The sequence below is a fragment of the Nematolebias whitei genome, chromosome 7 (assembly GCF_014905685.2).
Source record: "Nematolebias whitei isolate Nwh7 chromosome 7, NemWhi1, whole genome shotgun sequence".
Lineage (NCBI taxonomy): Eukaryota > Metazoa > Chordata > Actinopteri > Cyprinodontiformes > Rivulidae > Nematolebias > Nematolebias whitei.
The window spans coordinates 47629704-47650990 of record NC_056504.1 but is presented as its reverse complement, the minus strand read 5'-3'; the positions used below and the strand labels follow the sequence as shown (position 1 = coordinate 47650990).

General features: G+C 38.7%; 2 protein-coding genes and 1 pseudogene across 2 annotated transcripts; all 3 read right to left on the bottom strand.

The window, feature by feature from the left end:
• LOC119412014 overlaps positions 1–15808 on the bottom strand; it is a 28317-nt pseudogene extending 12509 nt beyond the window's left edge.
• LOC119412071 lies at positions 1352–8847 on the bottom strand. The gene is made up of 4 exons (XM_037679048.1): positions 8826–8847; positions 7018–7874; positions 4344–4474; positions 1352–1682 (listed from the first exon to the last, which is right to left on the bottom strand). The coding sequence occupies exons 1-4, from the start codon at positions 8845–8847 to the stop codon at positions 1352–1354; spliced, it is 1341 nt and encodes a 446-aa protein (XP_037534976.1).
• A 2889-nt stretch (positions 15809–18697) lies between the features above and the next one.
• LOC119412022 (gastrula zinc finger protein XlCGF7.1-like) lies at positions 18698–19732 on the bottom strand. Its single transcript, XM_037678997.1, has one exon. The coding sequence runs from the start codon at positions 19710–19712 to the stop codon at positions 18741–18743; it is 972 nt and encodes a 323-aa protein (XP_037534925.1). The 5' UTR covers positions 19713–19732; the 3' UTR covers positions 18698–18740.
• Between the last annotated feature and the right edge of the window lie 1555 nt (positions 19733–21287).

Here is a 21287-nt window from a genome sequence, read left to right as displayed (position 1 = left end):
TGGACCCGCTGTCTCCACGGTTTTACTCCTCGGTGAACTTAGTTCTACGTTGGATCTTCAACACATTCACTCCGTGGATTCAGCGGTGTCTTCGTCCCGTTTCACCCGCTGCTGGCAGCGAGATCACGGTCAGATCTCCTCCGCGCGCTCCCTCCTCCTGAACACAGTGGTTCTGTTAGGGACCGTCAACAAATTACCGAACGAGTGACACAAGAAAAACAAAACAATCAGCCTACACGTCATGTGAAACTCTGAACAAAAGTGCATCTTTTCTTCTTATATAAGTTATATATATATATATATATATATATATATATATATATATATTTTTTTTTTTCAGTAGCATTCCTCTCCTGTGACCTGATTAATCAAAATGATGCGGAATTGTTTTACTATATTGGACAAAAAATACACAAAGAATTTGAATACATTTCATGGCTTCTTCTGTTTTATAGCAGTCAGTATACTGGTCTTGTAATCCTGAGTTTGCAGGTTCAAACCCAGGTTGTGTCAGGAAAGGCATTCGGAGTAAAACAATAGCCAAATCTTTCATAACTCGCTATGGCAACCTCTGAAGAAGAGAGTAGCTCAAAGAAATGTATTTATTGTAATATTAAACAAATGTAGACTTTTCGTAATTAAAGCAGGGCTTCATTTGATCCGGATCCTGCTGGAACAGGATCCAGGAACTCTCTTTTATTTTGACAGGGTGCGTTCCGGTAACTGTTTGATCGGATCCGGTAACTCTCTTGCTTACTAATAAAGTTATGAACAAATTTGACTGCTTTGAACAAATAGAGCTTTAGAACGTGACGTCACTGTGTCTGCGGAGGGCATGAGGAACACACGAGAATCAAAACAAAACCGACAGGATCAAAGCCTGGGATCTAAACTAAACACACGGGAAACACAGAAATGTCCAGACGGCCAGGAGATCATCCCAAGGCTGGTCAGACATCAGGGTCAGTGTTGCCAGATCTCGCGATAGAAACAATCAACCAGCTCCATGAAAACAAGCCCAAACAAGCCCAACTGGCAACCCACCATATTGTGTAAAACAGAGGCCATTTTTAAACAGTATAAACATACATTTATTATGGTATTACATATAAACAGCAAAATGATACTAAACACTTTGAATAACATACTTTTACGCTCTAAAAAGAATACATTTTGCATTTGTCACATTAATTCAACCGTTATTTATACAAATTAATCCCACTAAGCCTCTGGGACTCATTTACCAGAGAGACCTGAATTTTAAACTAAGAGTGATGACCACAATGGGTCAGGTGGGCAGCCGTCAACACAGGGCCAAAGTTTAGGTGGCTGGCCGAAGGAGACGGACGCCCTAAGAACCCATGAGTTCCCCTGCACCGGGAGTGAGAAGTGGGAGGACCGTGGTCTCTGCAGGTGATGGAGGAGACGCTGCTGCAGAGGGTGTCAGCACTTCAGCTACTGCAGCGGACTTAAGGACCTCTGCAGAGGACTCAATGTCGGAACTCAGGAACGTGGAACTTTCAGGAACAGATGTGGAACTCAGGAACGTGGAACCTTCTGCAGACTCGGGACTTCCTGCAGATTTTGAACATCCTGCAAACGCCAAGCCCATTAGTCCCAGAGGTGGGTGGGGGCTCGGGTACATCCCCTCCCTGCGCACAAGAAGCTCCCAGATTCTACAGCTGTGTCAACATGTACAGGGACCACAACACACTTTTACTTTTATAAAACACTTTTATAGAACAGTCAAGTGATTAAATGTATTTTCTCATCATGTTTGCATTTTACATGTCATGATGATAGGAGAGGCATAGTCTCACCTGACTACACGTCACTTAAGAAGACAAAGGAGATGGTTGTGGACTTCAGAAGGAACAACCCACATCCCCTCTGAACATAGGAGGATCTGCAGTGGAAGTAGTCTCCAGCTAAAAGTATTTGGGTGTGCACCTGAATGTCAACCTCAGCTGGAGCAACAACACCACCAGCCTGATCAAGAAAGCTCATCAGAGACTCTACTTCCTCAGGCGGCTGAGACGAGCTGGTCTGGGAAGCTCAGTCCTCACCTCCTTCTACAGGTGTGCAGTGGAGAGCATCCTGTGCTCCAGCGTCAACGTGTGGTATGGAGACTGCACAGCTGCAGAAAGAAAAGCTTTGCAGAGAGTGGTGAAGGCTGCACAGAAGTCTGTTGGAGTCAGTCTCCCCACCATCACAGACATTTACACCTCCAGATGCAGGAAGAGGGCCACCTACATCATGAAGGACCCCGCTCACCCAGCACACACACTTTTTCCCCAACTCCCCTCAGGAAGCATTAAGTTTAGAACCACTAGACTGAGGAACAGCTTCTACCCTGAGGCAGTTAGACTCATTAATCTCTAATCATGTTGCTGCTGATCTGTTTCATGTTGCTGTGTTCATTCGTACTCGTCTACTCACAGACTCATGTTCGTGCTGCCGTTCAGCGTATCGTGTTCATTGTTTTTATGCTGTTAGTGCTTAGCGTATTTTTAGTTGATCCAACAGTTTTCAGTCAGATCATCTGGACAATTTCTTTTTTTATTGTGTGCTGAAACATTTCGCCTTCGGTCCAGAAGGCTTCATCAGTCGAGGAAACACACAACAAAACTGATTCTTCTCCCAACAGCTTACTCCAAAGTGGAACAAACCAGTTCTGCTTGTGATAAGATGATCTCTTTGGTACGCCCCCTCCTCCATTGCCGGCCCTCTTCCTTGTTGACAGTCTTGTCAAACTGGTTGAAAACAAACAAAGAAACTGTCCAGATGACCTCACTGAAAAATGTTGGATTGTATACCTGGATTATTGAGCATGGACTTTGTTATTTTTAGTTGATTTTTTTTAGTTCATATCTTAGATCTTATTACTGTTTTTCTTTTACATTTTATTGTTGGATATAACTGGGACTGTGTACACAATTTCGCTCCACCAGATGTACCACATGTGGTGCGAATGACAATAAAGAATCTAAATAATTTGAAGCTGAAAAGTAAAAAAAAAACCAGTTTGTCCAGTTATTAGAACATTTATTGATTAGTACTGATTAGTCTCTTCAGAATGATTTGTTCAATTAGCTTTGTAGAGATCTAGTAGTGCTGTATGAATGGGTAAATGAGGTCACAGATTGTAGTGTAAAGTGCTTCGAGTATCTCGATAAGATAGAAATGAGCTATATAAATACGGTTCATATCATTGATTGATGTGGAAAACATCAGGGAAACTACAACTTGGTCCAAAAAAAAAAAAAAAAATCAGTTCCTTCTCTGAACAGATGTTCATACCCAAGGTGTCAGTATAAACATATTCCTTTAGGTTTTATGGTTTAATAACTTGAACAATTTACACTCAGCTACAGTTTAAATTATTTTATTCCAGGCTCAAATTTTGACAAGAACGAGGCAGTGTGCCTAAACTTTATCTGACACCATAAAAACATGGTGTGTTTTAGAAACAAGACTTGAATACTGAAGAGCAAACTTTAAAATATTTAGTTGAATTCTTTATCGCCAACAAACAGCATCATCACCAACAAGTTTAAATTATTAAACTTAAATTTGTAACAATATTCAGACTCAGGTTTCTGTGGAAAAATGATATCAGATTACAAATGTAGATGTGAAGAAGGGCGATACTTCCTCCTCACTTTACTACACTTAATTTTGCACTCGTTAAACCAGAGCACCAGGTCAGTTTACTGACCAATAACAGGTTAATTAATTTATTCACCCTCTAATAGTCAGAACTCAGTCACTGAAGTAGAGTTTGTTATTTACAGGGAATTCTGCACCAGAACAAGTAAATATTCACCCAAATGAAAAGACCGAACTGTCTTTGAAGTTTAATTACAAATATCAAAAACAAAACATGAACAATAACAAAGAATAAGAAGTTGAATAATAAACAAGTTGAGGAAATAGTTGTTGAATTAATACTTGGACTTGATTAAGCAATGATTCATCGAGGCATATTTCTCTTATCTAAAACAAAATAATTCTTAAGAACAGAATTTATTTATCTTTTATACATGCAACAATTTAGATGAAGTTGAACCATTTGATAGTTTTACTTTACAATTTGGATGAGAGATATTATTTAATTTAATCAGATTTTGTAATTTCTTAACACAGCAAGCAAGGAAATTATATTTCATCAAGTCGAATTAGCTTGAACTGTAAAAACCAGACCCAGTATTGCGTTGATGTTCTCACCAGATTATCGTCTCCTTTCTGGATCAAGTGGGGAACTACAGCCGACGATTGCTCTGTCTTTTCAGGACTTTGGAGGCTGATCGAGTCTCTACAAGTCTACACAGGAAACAGGTTACGGTTCAGGGGGTCCTGGTAGGATCGTGCCAGAAGGTGGCCGAGGTGAGACGTTAACAGGGCCGACAGAAAAACAGCTGATGAGAATAGTCAGCAGGTGATAAGCAGTCCGAAGCTTATGAAGCTGCGAAACCTTACAGTGAAAAAAAGAAGGGAAAAAAAAAAACCATTTTATCTTCCATAATTACTGTATCGCTTTTTAGTTGGCTTTGACAAAAATTGTTCCTGAGCAGAACTTGATCTTTTCTCAGGAGTAATGAAGACGAAAAAACACACCAGGAGATGGAAAAACAGAGGAACACTGAACACGTCTCACAAAAGTTCTGCTTTTGTGAGACTCTCAGCTCCAAGGACAGTCCTGGAATTTCCAGACTGTTCTGACTTTGTCTGATGTTCAAGAATTAATTTCTGCCTCCAGAACTCTACAGAGTTGTGGCGACTCTTAAACGGAGTTCTTTCTGAAAACAAAGCAGTGAAAATATGTTCAATCATGTAACATTTCACATGATTTCATAATAATTGAAAACAGTAATGAACATTATTCATGTTTTAAACATGTCAAATTCATTTATCAAACGCTTAAAATAAATGTGTAAGCATTTATGAATCTGTAAGTGATCAAGTGTCCAGGATAATAAATGTATAGAAATAATCAGTCGTTATTCAGGTCAAAAGTAACTAAAGAAACCAGTTCAGGATGGTTATGATGGGTGAACTCAGGGTCAGAGGTCATGGTCAGGAGAGATCATCTTCATGTTACACTGTCAAATACTGGAAAATAAATTTTGACCTTTCAGTTTAGAGTTGTTTGGTTTAATGGCAGTGAGGGACATCTAACTTTGCTTCTTGTTAGTTCGATGTCCGCAATTCTCACATTTAAATGGCTTCTGTGCTTTATGGAGATTCATGTGTCCTTCTAAACTGTATTTATAGCCAAATCTTTGTCCACAAATCTCACATACAAACAGTCTCTCTCCTGTGTGAACTCTCATGTGTTTGTGTTTTAGTGATATAGACTCATAAAAAATAACATAAATATCCTGGCATCATGCAGCCTTCCCAACATAAACTACACTGTGATAAAAAAAAACAACCCATAAAATCATTTTAGTCAGTTTTGTCAACCTGCATGTAATTATTAAAACAAAATAATTTACTGGTTCCTTCCTTCTTTCACCTTTTCACTCTCTATACTTTGACTGTCGACTCATCTCTAGCTTCAGAGCGATGCTGCACCGTAGCAGCTTGACAGGCAGGAGATGGCAGTGTTGGCTTTTCAAAATAAAGTAAATTTTAACGTTTCATGACATTTAAATTTATTTCAATTCTATATAAACCTTTATTCTGAAGGTGTGGTGGCCTGAATGTTACTGTGGCGGTGCGCCACGAAAATTTACATGTACAGGAAACCCTGTAGACTGAAGTCTTAAAGTTTTACTTCTGAAGAAGAAGATAAGGAGTGCCCAATTAGGTTCCTGTGGACTTTTGTGTGTGTTTAAATAAATCTAAATGGCCAGATCTTTGTCAACAATCCTCAAAATCAAATGGTATCTGTCCTGTGTGGACAGTCATGTGTAAGTTTAAAGTTAGCTCATGGCTGAACCTTTGTCCACAAAGCTCACATTTAAGTAGTTTCTGTCCAGTATGGACGCTCATGTGAAAGTTTAAATCTGTCGTTTGCGTAAATCTTTCTTCACAAAACTCACATTTATATGGTTTTTCCTTTGTGTGGATTCTCATATGTGAGTTTAAACAAGTGTTGTTGATATATCTCTTTCCACAATCCTGACATTTATATGGTTTACAGCCTTTGAGAATAGTGATGTGTCTTTTTAAATATGACTTATGGCTAAATCTCCGTTTACAATTCTGACATTCATAAGATTCCTGTCCTTTGTGGAGATTCATGTGTCCGTTTAAAAGGTGTTTAAGGCTAAATCTTTGGCCACAAATCTCACATACAAATAGTTTTGCTTGTGTGTGGATTTTCATATGCGAGTTTAAACTTGACTTATGGCGAAATTTCTGTCCACAATTCTGACATTCATAAGGTTTCTGTCCTGTGTGGACTCTCATGTGTGACTTTAAACCTGACTTCTGGCTAAATCTCTGTCCACAATTTTGACATTCATAAGGTTTCTGTCCAGTGTGGACACTCATGTGTGAGTTTAAACTTGACTTATGGCTAAATCTATGTCCACAATTCTGACATTCATAAGGTTTCTGTCCAGTATGGACTCTCGTGTGTGTTGTTAAATTACTCCTGAAGGTATACCTCTGTCCACACTCCTCACATTTATGTGGTTTATATCCTGTGTGAATCCTGATGTGTTCGTTTAAACTTTGCTTCTGGTTAGTTCGATGTCCGCAAATCTCACATTTAAATGGCTTCTGTGCTTTATGGAGATTCATGTGTCCTTTTAAACTGTATTTATAGCCAAATCTTTGTCCACAAATCTCACATACAAACAGTCTCTCTCCTGTGTGAACTCTCATGTGTTTGTTTAAATTTGTTTTAAGGCTAAATCTTTTTTCACAAACCTCACATTCAAATGGTTTCTCTCCAGTGTGGATTCTCATGTGTGGTTTTAAACTTTCTTTTCTGGTAAATCTTTTACCACATTGATCACAACTAAATGATTTTGGTCCTGTCTGGACGTTCCTGTGTGTATCTACACTTTTCTTCTTTCTGACACTTTTCTTCTGACCCAAACAGCTTGAACGTCTTCCTGTTGAATGACATGTCATGTGTCTCTGAAGAGACCGTTTGTGCAGAAATTGTTTACCACACTCAGAGCAGCTGAAACATTTGTTGACAGAGTTTACAGCTGAATCAGGAGCTCTGCTCTCCTTGCAGTCTTTGTCACTGTCTTCAGTTGTTGACCCAGTGTCTGACAAGTGTTCCAGCTGAGAGTCAGGATTGTTCCCATCCTCGTCCTCTTCATCATCCTCACTGACTTCAGTTTCTGAAGAGCTGGAAGCATCTTCATGAAGATTTAAATCTGGGCACCTGCTGGTTTCTGCTCCTCCACAGTCCTCTCCATCAGCTTCTACTTTCATCTGGTCAGCTGAGCTGCTGGTTGGAACATCTCTGTCCTCCCTTTGATGTTGATGAAGTTGTGAGAAAAGAGGCTTCTCTTCATCATCCTCACTCTTCAGAGGAACTGTGGTGAATGAAAACCTGCTGGCATCAGTCTCCTCCTTCATGTTGAGCTGATCTCCCTCTAATCTGGTCCAGAGTTCCTCCTCTTCCTCCTTTATGTGGAGGGGCTCTGGATTCTGCTGATGAAGCTGTGAGAACAGAAGCTTCTCTTCGTCATCCTCAGTCTTCACATGAACTGCAGTGAATGAAAACCTGCTGGCATCAGTCTCCTCCTTCACATTGAACTTCTCTCCCTCCAATTGGGTCCAGAGTTCCTCCTCTTCTTCCTTGATGTGGAGGTGTTCTGGGTCCTGCTGGTCCACATCAGGTCTCCATTCCTCAGGAGCATCTCCTCTGATCAGCAGAGTCTGCTGAACATCTGCAGGGAACACTGAAACACAGACAATATTAATTTTTATTCATTCATTTAAAAGAAACAAAATAAACAAAACAAATTCCATCCATCCATTATCTTTTACCCGCTTCTTCCAATTTGGGTCACAGGGGTTGCCGGTGCCCATGTGCAGCAATCACAGTGCGAGGTACACCCTGGACAGGTCGCAAGTCCATCACAGGGACACACAGAGACAAACAAGACAAACATTCACTCTCTCACTCACACCTAGGGACAATTTAAGAGTTACCAATCAGCCTAACATGCATGTTTTTGGTCTGTGGGAGGAAACCAGAGTACCCAGAGAAAACCTACACATGCACGGAGAGCATGTGTAGGTTTATAACATGCAAACTCCATCCAGAAATGCCCCCGGACCGGGATTTGAACCAGGGACCTGCTCGCTGAGAGGCAGCAGCTCTACCAGTTGCGCCACCGTGCTGCCACAAAACAAAATTAATCACAAAAAAAAAACAACATTGAATTAAAAGGGTGCAAAAAAAAAAGAAACAAAATTCTTATAATAAATATAATAATATGGACTGAATATAACTTTATAACTCATATAATATAACTCATACATCACCTGTGTTGATGATTTATGTTCTGTGGATCAGAACTGCTCCAAGTCAAAGGAACAACATTTTATTCAGTAAGAGACAATCAAATGTCTGTTTATCATTAAAAAATATCAAAAATGTTTAAATACAATCACCTGATATGGGTATTTTAACATATTTGTTTAACTTTCAATTTTACTTTATCCAAGTACACAAATTAGAGCTGGGCGATATCTTGGATATTTTAAAATTATCAATTTAAATTTTTTTTTGCAATATAAGATGAGACTATTTTGATATAAACTATATTATTAGAAATGGGGCCGATTCGATCCAGTATCGGGCTCCAATACCAGCATAATTTATGCATTGGATTTTTCAAATTCACCCTGCAGAGATTTCCGATCCATGATGCATGTCTGTCTGCTGAAACGTCTCCACGTGATTCCCTAACGGCTACTCTGCAAGTTGGCTTCAAACTATGGAATGGATTTCCTGAACGGAGGCGTCTCATGAAACCCAGAGTAATAAGACCCGCCTCACATTCAGGAAATCCATTTCATAGTTTGCAGTAGGGGTGGGCAATATGGCTCAAATATAATATAGTGATATTTCAGAGCATTCTGACGATAACGATAAATTTCGTGATATAACAACAAAAAAAAACCCAACAGAAATAGTTATTTATTTGACAAAATTAACTTAAAATGTTGCTTTGCAGTATTATATAAAATGAAAAAAACAAGGGGTAATTTTACAGAAATTACTTTATTTAGTAAAGTATTCAGTCTCCAAGTATAAAAATAAAAAAGATCCTTCTGTTATTTAGATTGAAAAAGTCTGCACAAAATACAGATCAATAAATCCACCACAAAAACTCAAGTGCAGGTGAAGTTTCCCAAAATAACTAAATAAAATAAAATGAAGCTTAAGATCTGTTGAGTATAAATGTAACGTACAACAAAATATATGTTGCCTTTAAACGAGCTATAACTTCCAGAACTTGTGAAAAAGTGATCAGCTGACCCTGAAGCTTGTGGTGTTTCAGCTTCCTCTGTTCCTGCAGGGATGATTAATTTCTCTGAGGTTGTTTTCACACCTGATAGTCCGGTAGACTCGGTTTGGTTACATTTTGTTTACATTTGAGCTGGTGCATTTGCATTCACACTGCACTGTGCAGTCGAGCCAACCTGTTGAACCAACCTATTCCCCCGCTCGCCTGTGGGGGCGCTGCACCAAGAACTACTGAAAGAAATGACACATAGCTACTTTTACCTGAACCTAACACTGTAAGTGAAACAAGGCATTTCTTGAGTTGCTGTAAATTATAATATAATATATATTTACTCTCTCATTCCAGAAAACAACAACAAACAACAACATCTTCATGATGGACAGACATCATGGACACCACAGCAGGAGCTGGCTTCAATGAAATCATCCTTAAATGATCGTCACTGACATGAGGCCTCTGTCGATGGTTGAAGACGAAGGCTTCACTACAATATTCCACACTTTTAATCCAGGTTACAATATTCCACACTTTTAATCCAGGTTACACTCTTCCCTCAATGACACATTTTACAAAGTAGCTACATATTGTGCAGGTATAAAGATACATTTGTATATATTTTTGTGTACATTTATTTTTTGAAGCTATTTGACTAACTTTTATTTTTTATTATTAAATATTTTACTAACAGAATAGTAAAATAGCAACCAGTTTTTGTGTGAATTGCTATGTCAGTCAAATGTTCAATTTTGGAATAAAGGGGTGGAAATTAAAATGTTTTTTTTTTTGCCGATTCATCAATTAATCGAAAACATAATCGGCCGATGAATCGATTATTGAAATAATCGTTAGTTGCAGCCCTAGTAAGGAACCTAAAATTATTCTTTTAAATAAATGTTCTATTTGTTTACATTGTTGTTTATTCTTTTCAGCTTGTCAGTTACATAACTGAAACAAAATTTATGACCATTTCAACAGAAAAATTTATCGTTTCTGAATCGAAAATCGTTTCTGAATCGGGAAAAAATTATTTTGAATTGTATCGTGACAAAAAAATAATAAAATCGGAATTGTATTGAATCATAAGACAGAGATTTGCACCACTAATCTTTAACATGATCGTCACTGACATGAAGCCTCTGTTGATGGTTGAAGGTAGGAATGTGCGATATGGCATAAAATTCATATCACGATATGTATTGTGAAGGGTGGCGATAACGATATATATCGCAATACGTTTTTGGTATAAAACTTAATAGGAATTTAAAAAAGGGTGTCCTTTTGCCATCATATATTTTGAATAAAAAAAATTCCACTACTAGTTCCAGAGAGTTTTTAAATAATAATAAAAAAAAATCAAGTATTAGGCTTCTTGCTTGTAGTGCAAAACAGTGCAAAAGATCAATGTAGTTTTAGCCATATGTTTTAAACAAAATAATGTGTTTTTAACTTAACAGTTTCCAGTCTTCTCACTTGAGAAATGAACAGCAACAGAGCAGCAACTGAAAACACTTCATCCTCCAACCCTCTAGTGGGCGACTCCTTCAGCTTTAAGGAGAGTTGACACAAAATGACTCTGTGGCTTTGACTTGAGGGTCTCGCAGTAAAATCACACAACACAGCGTTCTTTTCACAGATCAGAGAGCAGGTGTCTCTAAAGCTGACCAACGCTTACTTTAACCTGACGGGGGGAAAAAAAAAACTTTCGACGGAACACAGCGTTTTGCGCATGCGTCCGAATACGGCAACACTACGGCAAGGCAGCCGTAGTTAGCTTGTAGCTTCGCTACTTAGCTCTCGAAGAAAAGACTTTAACGCCACTTGCGCACAGTTTTCAACTAAAAAAAGTAACGATTAAACTGAAAACTCTGATTTTACATCAGACACAGCATTACTGCGGTTAGCCGGTAGAAGACAGATCTATATCGTAGGCTAAATTTCTATCGTTTCTACCGTGTACCGTTTATATTGCGTATTCCTAGTTGAAGCTGAAGGCTTCACTACAATGATCCACATATTTAATCCAGGTTACACTCTTCCCTCAAAGACACATTTTACAACGCTTATGGAGAGAATGTGTGATTGACTGTATGATTTGCTGTGTCAGTCAAATCTTCTATTTTGGAATAAACAGGTGGAAATAAACTTTTTTTTTTACGGATCATCGATCAATCAAAAAAATAATAACCGACCAATTAATCGATTATTAAAATAACCGTTAGGTGCAGCCCTAGATTGACCCTTAAAATCTGAGACAGCTGAGGAAGTTAACCAGTGAGCAGAAATACCCGCTTACTGGTTAACTTATATCACTCATCTGCAGGGACTGCTTTAAGAGGTTGAACAAGAAAATGTGACAAACATCCTTTGTCCCAAAGCCAGTTTAAGTATCATTATTATTTTGGTTACTTTATTTTTCTTTCTTTATGAATTGATTTGAACTATTTTCATATTATTCAACAACCAAAACAGATTTTGTTTTTTAACCCAATGGCTATGTATTAAGAAACAAACATTTAGCCCTCCCCACTACACAGTTATGATGCTCAAATTTTGAAATGCAACCAGAAGTTCTGTGTTGAGAGGCAGAAAGAGAAGTTATGGAGACGCCGCTAATGTCGAACCGGTCAACACAAACTGCCTGAACCTCTGTGTAGTACTGGTTCATGTCTCCCCAGGCATTTTGTTTGCAAATTATAAGACAAAACTTCTGGTTGTTAACCAGTCAACATCAAGCATACAAACACAATCTGCCTGTCGTTATACTCGGGTTACACTTGTTGCTTCATGCTGTATTTGTTTGTTTGTGGGGTTTTTTTACATATTAAAAAAATAATAACCTAAAACTAGGGGTGTAACGGTACACGTGGGTGTACTGAACTGTTTTGGTACGGCACGTTCGGTTCGGTCCACCTGTGTACCGTTTCAGTTATTTTTTCATTAATTAAATTGTATTAACGAGAGATTATGCGCCGCGGAACTAAAGTTCCTAAGCGTGTTTCAGCACGGCGCTATTATCTTGCAGCACGCGTAGCATTAGCATCTCGTTGCGGTCTCCTGTTGGGGAACATTATGTCTTTCTTGTTAAAAGACAAGTGAACAAATCCAAAGCTGTGTCGACGTTATTTCATGGAGATTGGATCTGCAGCAGCAACACGTCTAAATTGTTAACGCTCTTGAAACGACATCATCCGAACGTGAACGTCTGTTCTAGCAGCTTGTTGCAAAGACCGATGGCAGCAACATTAAACAACTTTTATCAGGTAATTCAGATCGGTCCAGAGCAATAACACAATCTGTAGGAGTTTTTAAATCTCTGGATCTACGTTTCTGTTGTTGATGCGCCAACTTTAAAGTTCTTGAGCCCCGCTACGACATCCCATCACGTCAACACTTCAGCCAAACAGTTGTAGCAGCACTTTATGAAAAAGCTAAAACTGATCGTCAACAAGCCCTGGACCAGATTAAAGTCCTGTCCTGATGATGACCCAGAGATTCAACCACCCCATACCAAATTCTGACCGTTCAAGAAGAGGTATTGTTCTTTTATTATTATTATTTAATTAACTTTTTTTTTTTTATTCTAATCTTATTAACTCATTTTCTTTTGTACCTCTTTGTGTTTTATTTCCAGTCTGGGACAGAGATAACAGCTGAGAGTCTTCTTCCTCTTCTGAACTTTTCCAGGGACCTGTCCCACCTGTGGGAGCAGGTCCAAGAGGTTCTGAATAATGATGAGGCCAAATACAGCCACACTGCAAAATTAGCAAAGCTCTACCTCTTTATTTCTGCTACTGACATTAGTGAGCAGTTTTCTCCACCGCTGGAGATAATGTCACTACAACTAGATCTATGATTTTGGTAGAAAATGTGGACAAGTTGGTCTTTTTGGCCAAAAACTTAAAACTTGATTAGTTAGATTGTAAACAGTCTGTTGCTGCTTATTGTTCTGGTTCTGACTGTTATTGTATTTATTAAGATTTTCATTATTGTTAGTATATTTTATTTGTTGTAAAGAGTGTCTTTTATTTAAAATATCATCCAAATGGGTGGCTTTTATTTATTTTTATACAAACGTATTGTTTACTTGGCATATTTTCTAAATAAACATTTTGTAAGTCTTTATTTTGGACTTTTTTTGTACCGAAAATGAACCGAACTGAGACCTCCCTGAAACTGAACCGAACTGAAATGTGATTTTAGCGTACCGTTACACCCCTACTTAAAACTAAACTAAGTCTTCTGATACCTTCGTCCAATCAGGTCTAGTCCTTTAGTAACGCCTTGATTTGTTTTCCCGTCCAATCAGGTGTGACCCTTGAGATAGGCCTTCCTTTGGGAACGCCTATTCGTCTGCAGACATACCTACTTAGAATTATGGGATACATGAACGTCCAGACGTTATGACATCACCGAGCCTCAAATGCGGCCAGAGTTGCCAAGTCTGCTTAATATAAGCAACTTCACATTCAAAAACAAGCCCAAAAAACCCGCAACCCACGACTCAAGATTTGCAAGCCACTTTAGAAAAAAATAAACCCAAAGTTTCTTATATTTGGGCTTGACTTTCTTTCCAAGTGAAACTAGTTGATTATCTCCCAGCTCCGCATAATAAAGCAAAACTGAGTGGTAGTAGGTAGTTTGTCCCTTCCACACACCCGTTTCCTGTTTATCGCTCCCGCCCAAGTTAGCGAGGCGACAGGCGCACACCAAACAAACACTCATACTGTGTCTGACCACTAGGGGGCTCCACAAGTGCAACAGAGACTTCCAGCTTACATCCAGATATGACTGTGTTCAGTCCAACTGTCATTCTGTCACAAACAAAACTACAGCTTCAACATCTGTCACTTCTGAAACTTTATTCTGGCAATTTTGAAGCTCTTGACATAGTATCAGGCTGTTACAAACCATCCATGGACAAACAAGAAGGACACCTAGGCAGATGTATTTTGGGTTGAAGTGCTAAGTTACAAAGACAGCAGTGGAGAGAAGGCTTTCTGTGAAGCTGCCCCATTTGCTCTGTCTCTGCTTGCAATGCCCTTGAGCAATGCTGATGTAGAACGAGTGTTCTCACAAATGAACCTGGTCAAGTCCAAACTGAGGAACAGAATGGGGCAGGACACACTCGGCTGCATACTCCACATAGAATATGGACTGAGGAGACAAAGTTTGTGCTGCACAGGTTTCACTCCAATCAAAGAGATGCTCGAGCGTTTTAACAGTCACATGCACTCTGTGGGAGGAACATTTGAAAGTGCAGAGACAGATGCAAACGAAAACAGCGATGACGGATTGTAGTTCAGGTAAAAGCTATTTTTACATCTTTTTCATCTGTACCAAGTTTTATGCTAATTTCCCCATATGTGATTTCTGTGATGAACAGATGAACCGACCTGATGGGGAAGCGAGAAGGACAAGGAAAGAAGATGTTTCACATTTGACCTGTCTGAGTTGGCTCACGTGTGTCTTTGCTTTTAAACAGAGTTTAAACAAAGTTTTTTTTTTTGTTGACTGTGTTTACTATGAGCTTGCTGTTACATATGCAAAATGTTTTGTTTTTTTTATCAGATCTTAAAAGTATGTTATTGTTATCTTTATGCGTTTAGCATAATTTTGCTGTTGTTTATGTGTAATGCCATAATAAATGTATGTTTATACTGGTTAAAAACGGCCTGTTTTTACACAACGTGGTGGGTTGCCAATTGGGCTTTTCTTGGGCTTGTTTTCATAGAGCTGGTAGGTCGTTTCAATCGCGAAATCTGGCAACACTGATTGCGGCCTTCGAAGCATACAGGCCCTGAATTTACACATCACCTTAAATATCTTCTCTGTTAAGTGTGTAAAACTGTTGTTTTATCCTCGATGACATTAGTTTGGATAGGACATCTCCAAACTGAGAATTATTAAGAGATAAAAAGAGCCTCCTGATTCTTGATCTAATATTTTAGTTTCTAGATCTTAGCTACCTTAGCGCTAGCTTCTGTTAGGATGCTAAGCTACAAACACAGACAACAGATTTAGTTAAGAAGTTAAATCCATCAACTACCTAGAAACCACAGCTAGCTAACATCGTCTGATGCTGAATGAAACAAACAAACCTGAACTCATTTTCTCTCCAACTCGACAGTTCCTCTTCGTAATCTGAGATTATTCCTTCAAAAAGACCCGATGTTTCTCCGCAGCTTCCTCCAGTCTGTTGGACCCGCTGTCTCCACGGTTTTACTCCTCGGTGAACTTAGTTCTAGGTTGGATCTTCGACACATTCACTCCGTGGATTCAGCGGTGTCTTCGACCCGTTTCACCCGCTGCTGGCAGCGAGATTACGGTCAGATCTCCTCCGCGCGCTCCCTCCTCCTGAGCACAGAGGTTCTTTTAGGGACCGTCAACAAATTACCGAACGAATGACTCAAGAAAAACAAAACAATCAGCCTCATATGAATCTCTGAACAAAAGGTAATGCTAAATTGTTTCACTAGCCTGGACAAATAGGACTCAGACACTTTTTAAAATATTTTAATGCATCTTTTCTTTTTATGATAATTTTTTTTATTCAATAGCATCCCTCTCCTGTGACCTGATTAATCAAAATTATGCTGAATTGTTTTACTATATTGCACAAATAACACAACAGAATTTGATCACATTTCACTGCATCTCATATTGTATAGCTTGGTGGTCAGTGCTGTGGTTTTGTAATTCTGAGTTTGCAGGTTCAAGCCCAGGTGGTGTCAAGAAGCAGGATATTTGACATAAAGCAATAGCCAAATCTTTCATGTAATTTCGCTTGCTGTGGCAACCCCCTGAAGAAGAGAGTAGCCAAAATAAACTTACTTATTGTACTAAACAAATATAGAATTTAAAAAAATAAAGCAGGGCTTAATTTGAGCTGGATCCTGATGGAACAGGATCCAGAAACTGTCTTATTTTGATAGGGTGCACTCCGGTAACTGTTTGCTTGGATCCGATAACTCTCTTGCTTACTAATAATAAAGTTACGAACAAATTTGACTGCTTTGAATGAACAAAACCTATATTGGACATTTAATCTGAAAATATTTACATAAACACTAATTTTAAACACAACAGCCACTTACTAGCTTCGTAATATCACATTAAAGCTTCCCTTCAAGTGAACTTTTCTGCTTCTACCTTTGAAAAAATCTCCGCCCCTAATAGTACAGTCATGGGCAATGTAATTAAAAACACAAAAATATAATTAAATAGCACAACTAAATTGCAAATCAGTTTTACAGTTTAAGTGGGACATTAATAAAATTTTGATTATTAAAATATGAGAGAAGTGTTTGATGGGTAATCATGTGACATATGTTACGTAACAAAACAACAGTGCCAATACGTCAAAATAACAGCGATCAAAATGTCTAAAAGACAGTTGATTATACTTTAATTTAAAGAAGTCTTCTAAAATCAAACACACGAGAATTGAAGCACATGAAGACAGTGACAATGGAGAATGTACTCAACGTTGTGGGGGTAGGATGCTTGAGAGAATCAGAGCGTGCTCTATTCACACAAGGAGAGAGCTGTTGGTCATGATGCTCTCTAAAATAGTTATTGAATCAAATGTTTACTTATGTATGTAAACGTAGATGTTTAACAACCTGTTAAAACACACCAGAATGCAAGAAATGGCATCTACTTATTCCAATTTTTCTCGGGGAGAACCCCCCACCTCACTATTTTTGTTCTGGCATCGTTTGGTTTACAAATTAAGCACTGCAGGTTTTGTGGCATCAGTGCAGTACTTTGTTTTTACCACTAGAAGTGGATAAAGGTTTTGGTAAAGTAAATGTAAAGTAAATGTTTTTAAGTGCTGAAGCTACGTCACTGCTTTAGTACCTGATTCAAAGGTTTATAAGAAAGTGAAGATTGGGAATGAGATCATCAAGTGATTTGGTGCTTTTTTAATCAAAAAGTAAATTCTTAAGCCCAGTCTTAAAATTGGACAATGTGTCAGCCTTATGGACAGGATCTGGAAGTTGGTTCCACAAGAGAGGAGCCTGATAACTGAAAGATCCTCATCCCATTGTGCTTTTGGAAACTCCAGGGACCACAAGATAGCCTGCAGTCTGAGAGCGAAGCGCTCTGTTAGGAAAATATAGAACAATAAGATCTTGAATATAAGAATGGCTTTTTGTCTGAGCAGGTTTGCTCCTCCACCGGCTCTCCGCAGGGATGTGTGTTCAGTCATTTCTCCTTTAACCTCTACACAAACATGTGCCATAGCAGCAGGGAAGACTGAGTCATTTTAAAGCATGCAGATGACTCAGTCGTTGTTAGCCTGCTTAAAGAGAAAGAAACAGGCCATGCCATGTGCTGGAGGACTTCAGTCAGCGGTGTGATGAATTCTATCTGCAGCTGAATATTTCAAAAACTAAGGACATGATTATTGATTTTAGAAAACACACTAAGGCACAGGAAACTACTCTTCTAAATAGACTGTGCAAGTTGTTGACACCTACAAATATCTGGGTACAGTTATTGACAGTAAACTGACCTTTGAGACAAACTGTTAGGCCGTCTACAAGAAAGGGAACCAGCGCCTGTTTTTCCTCAGGAAACTTTCTTCCTCCCACAACAATAAAACCTTGTTGACTATTTTATCAAGCTTTTATTGAAACGGTTTTGTCTTACTGCTTGGTGTCCTGGTTTGGTATTTTAACTCTTAAAAACTGCCTAAACTAGTCCAATGGTCCAGTAATTGACAAGTGAGCTGCAGATAAACCCAGAGTCCTTGTATTTCAGGCTGGTGCAGAGGTTATCCACATCCATCTTAAGAGATGTGTCTCGTCCTCTGCACTGCGAGTTCAGGCTTCTCTCATCGGGGCGCAGATTTGATTCCCAGATGTAAAACTAAACGGTATAAAACCAGTTTTGTTCCTGTTGGCATAAGCTTTCAAAATTCGACTTAGTATGGCACCGGGCCATTTTTTAATCAATTTTTAATCATGTTATATTTATTTTTTATACTTCTTGTGTGACTATGTAAAATTTCCTGTCTGGCAAGAAAGCTGACTTACCTCACTGTAACTAAATCTACCTGAGAGTATAAACAAAGTTGATTGATTGATTGTTGGTTCTCATGTGTTTAAAAGTAATCTCAAATTTTGAACTGAAGTCAAAACAATTTAAAGTTAAAAAATTTAAGAGTTCAAATTTTGAACTGAAGTCTTACAGGTTTACTTCTGTATGAGAAACTAAGGACTGCTTAGGTTCCTGTGGACTTTTGTGTGTCTGTTTAAATAAATCTAAATGGCTAAATCTTTGTTAACAATCCTCAAATTCAAACGGTATCTGTCCCGTGTGGACAGTCATGTGTAAGTTTAAAGTTATCTCATGGCTGAATCTTTGTCCACAAACTTCACATTTAAGTAGTTTCTGTCCAATATGGACTCCCATGTGAAAGTTTAAATTTGACTTCTGCCTAAATCTTTTACCACAAAAATCACATTCATATGGTTTCGCTCCTGTGTGGATTCTAATATGTCTATTTAAACTTGTCTTTTGGCTAAATTTTTGTCCACAATTCTGACATTCATATGGTTTCTGTCCTGTGTGAACTCTCACATGTGAGTTTAAACAGGTCTTGTTGGTAAATCTCTGTCCACAATCCTCACATTTAAATGGTTTATAGCCTGTGTGGATCCTGATGTGTTTGATTAAATTTGACTTATGATTAAATCTACGTCCACAAATATTACATAAAAATGGTTTATCTCCCGTGTGAATTCTCATGTGTACAATTAAATTTTCTTTTTGGTTAAATTTTTTACCACATTCATCACAACTAAATGATTTTGGTCCCGTCTGGACTTTCCTGTGCGTCTCTACACTTTTCTTCTGATCCAAACAGCTGGAACGTCTTACTGTTGAATGACATGTCAAGTGTCTCTGAAGTGACCGGTTGTGCAGAAATTGTTTGCCACACTCAGAGCAGCTGAAACATTTGTTGACAGAGTTTACAGCTGACTCAGGAGCTCTGCTCTCCTTCCAGTCTTTGTCACTGTCTTCAGTTGTTGACCCAGAGTCTGACAAGTGTTCCAGCTGAGAGTCAGCATTGTTCCCATCCTCGTCCTCTTCATCATCCTTACTGACTTCAGTCTCTGAAGAGTTGGAAGCATCTCCATGAGGATTTAGAACTGGGTTCCTGCTGGTTTCTGCTCCTCCACAATCCTCTCCATCATATTCTACTTTCATCTGGTCAGCTGAGCTGCTGGTTGGAACATCTCTGTCCTCCATTTCATGCTGATGAAGATGTGAGAACAGAGGCTTCTCGTCATCATCCTCAGTCTTCACATGAACTGCAGTGAATGAAAACCTGCTGGCATCAGTCTCCTCCTTCACATTTAGCTGCTCTCCCTCCAATCTGGTCCAGAATTCCTCCTCTTCCTCTTTTATGAGCTCTGGGTCCTGCTGGACCACATCAGGCCTCCATTCCTCAGGAGCATCTACTCTGATCAGCAGAGTCTGCTGAACATCTGCAGGAAACACTGAAACACAGACAATATGGACTGAATATAACTTTATATTCACTCATACATCACTTGTGTTGTTGATTAATGTTCTGTGGATCAGAACTGTTCCAAGTCAAATGAACAACATTTTATTCAGTAAAAGACAAACAAATGTCTGTTCATCATCAAAATTACAAAAAAAAAAAAAAGGTAAAATGCCTGATATAGGAATTTGGATATTTTTGCTTAACTTTAAATTTTATTTTATTCATCAAAGTCTGCAAATTATAAATAATCAGATTAAAGAAAAAGTAAAATCGGTGCATGAGTCCAATGTTTTGCCATTACAAAATTAGTGAAGCCAAAAATTCTAAAAATGTTGTGTTACATTGAATTCAATTCAGTTTATTTATATAGTGCCAAATCACAACAAAGTTGTCTCAGGGCACTTTACAGGAACATTCCCATACATAAAAGACAATTAGTAAAGTTCTCTATCTAAGGAATCCAGCAGACAAGTTGAATCTTGGCTTTGTTGCAGTCTCCCATCCTGAGCAAGCACAGTGGCAACAGTGGAAAGGAAAAACTCCCTTTTAAAAAGAAGGAACCTCCAGCAGAACCAGGCTCAGGACAAGCAGCCATCTGCTTTGACCGGCTGGTTTGAGAGGACAGAAAGGAGAGACAGACAAACACAGAATGGTAGGTCCAGATGTCCCTGAAAGACAAAAAAAACAACACATGTTTGGATAAAAAAAAATCATTACAAATACAAAACAGGTTGAGCAGAGTAAGTAAAGACAGGAGCAGAGTGAAAAAGTGTGGTCAGTTTGTCCTCCAGCAGTCTAAGCCTATAGCAGCATAACTAAGGGACAGCTCAGGAAACCCAAGCCGACCCTAACTATAGGATTTATCAAAAAGGGAAGTCTTAAGCCCAGTCTTAAAACTGGATAATGTGTCAGCCTCACGGACAGAGATTGGAAGTTGGTTCCACAAGAGAGGAGCCTGATAACTGAAAGCTCTGCCTACCATTCTGTTTTTGTAAATTCTAGGAACTGCAAGTAAATCTGCAGCCTGAGAGCGAAGTGCTCAGTTCGGAAAATATGGAACAATAAGACCTGTAATACAAGATGGAGCTAGGGTGTTGAGAGCTTTGTAGGTTAGAAGTAGGATTTTGAATTCTATTCTGGATTTGACAGGGAGCCAATGGAGAGAAGCTAAAACTGGAGAGATATGGTCTCTCCCACTACCACCAGTTAAGACTCTGGCAGCAGCATTTTGGATCAATTGAAGACGTTTTAAAGAAGTGGGGCGAAAGACTGAAAAATTAATTCCTAAGGTGTTCAGGTCCAAAAACCAAAAC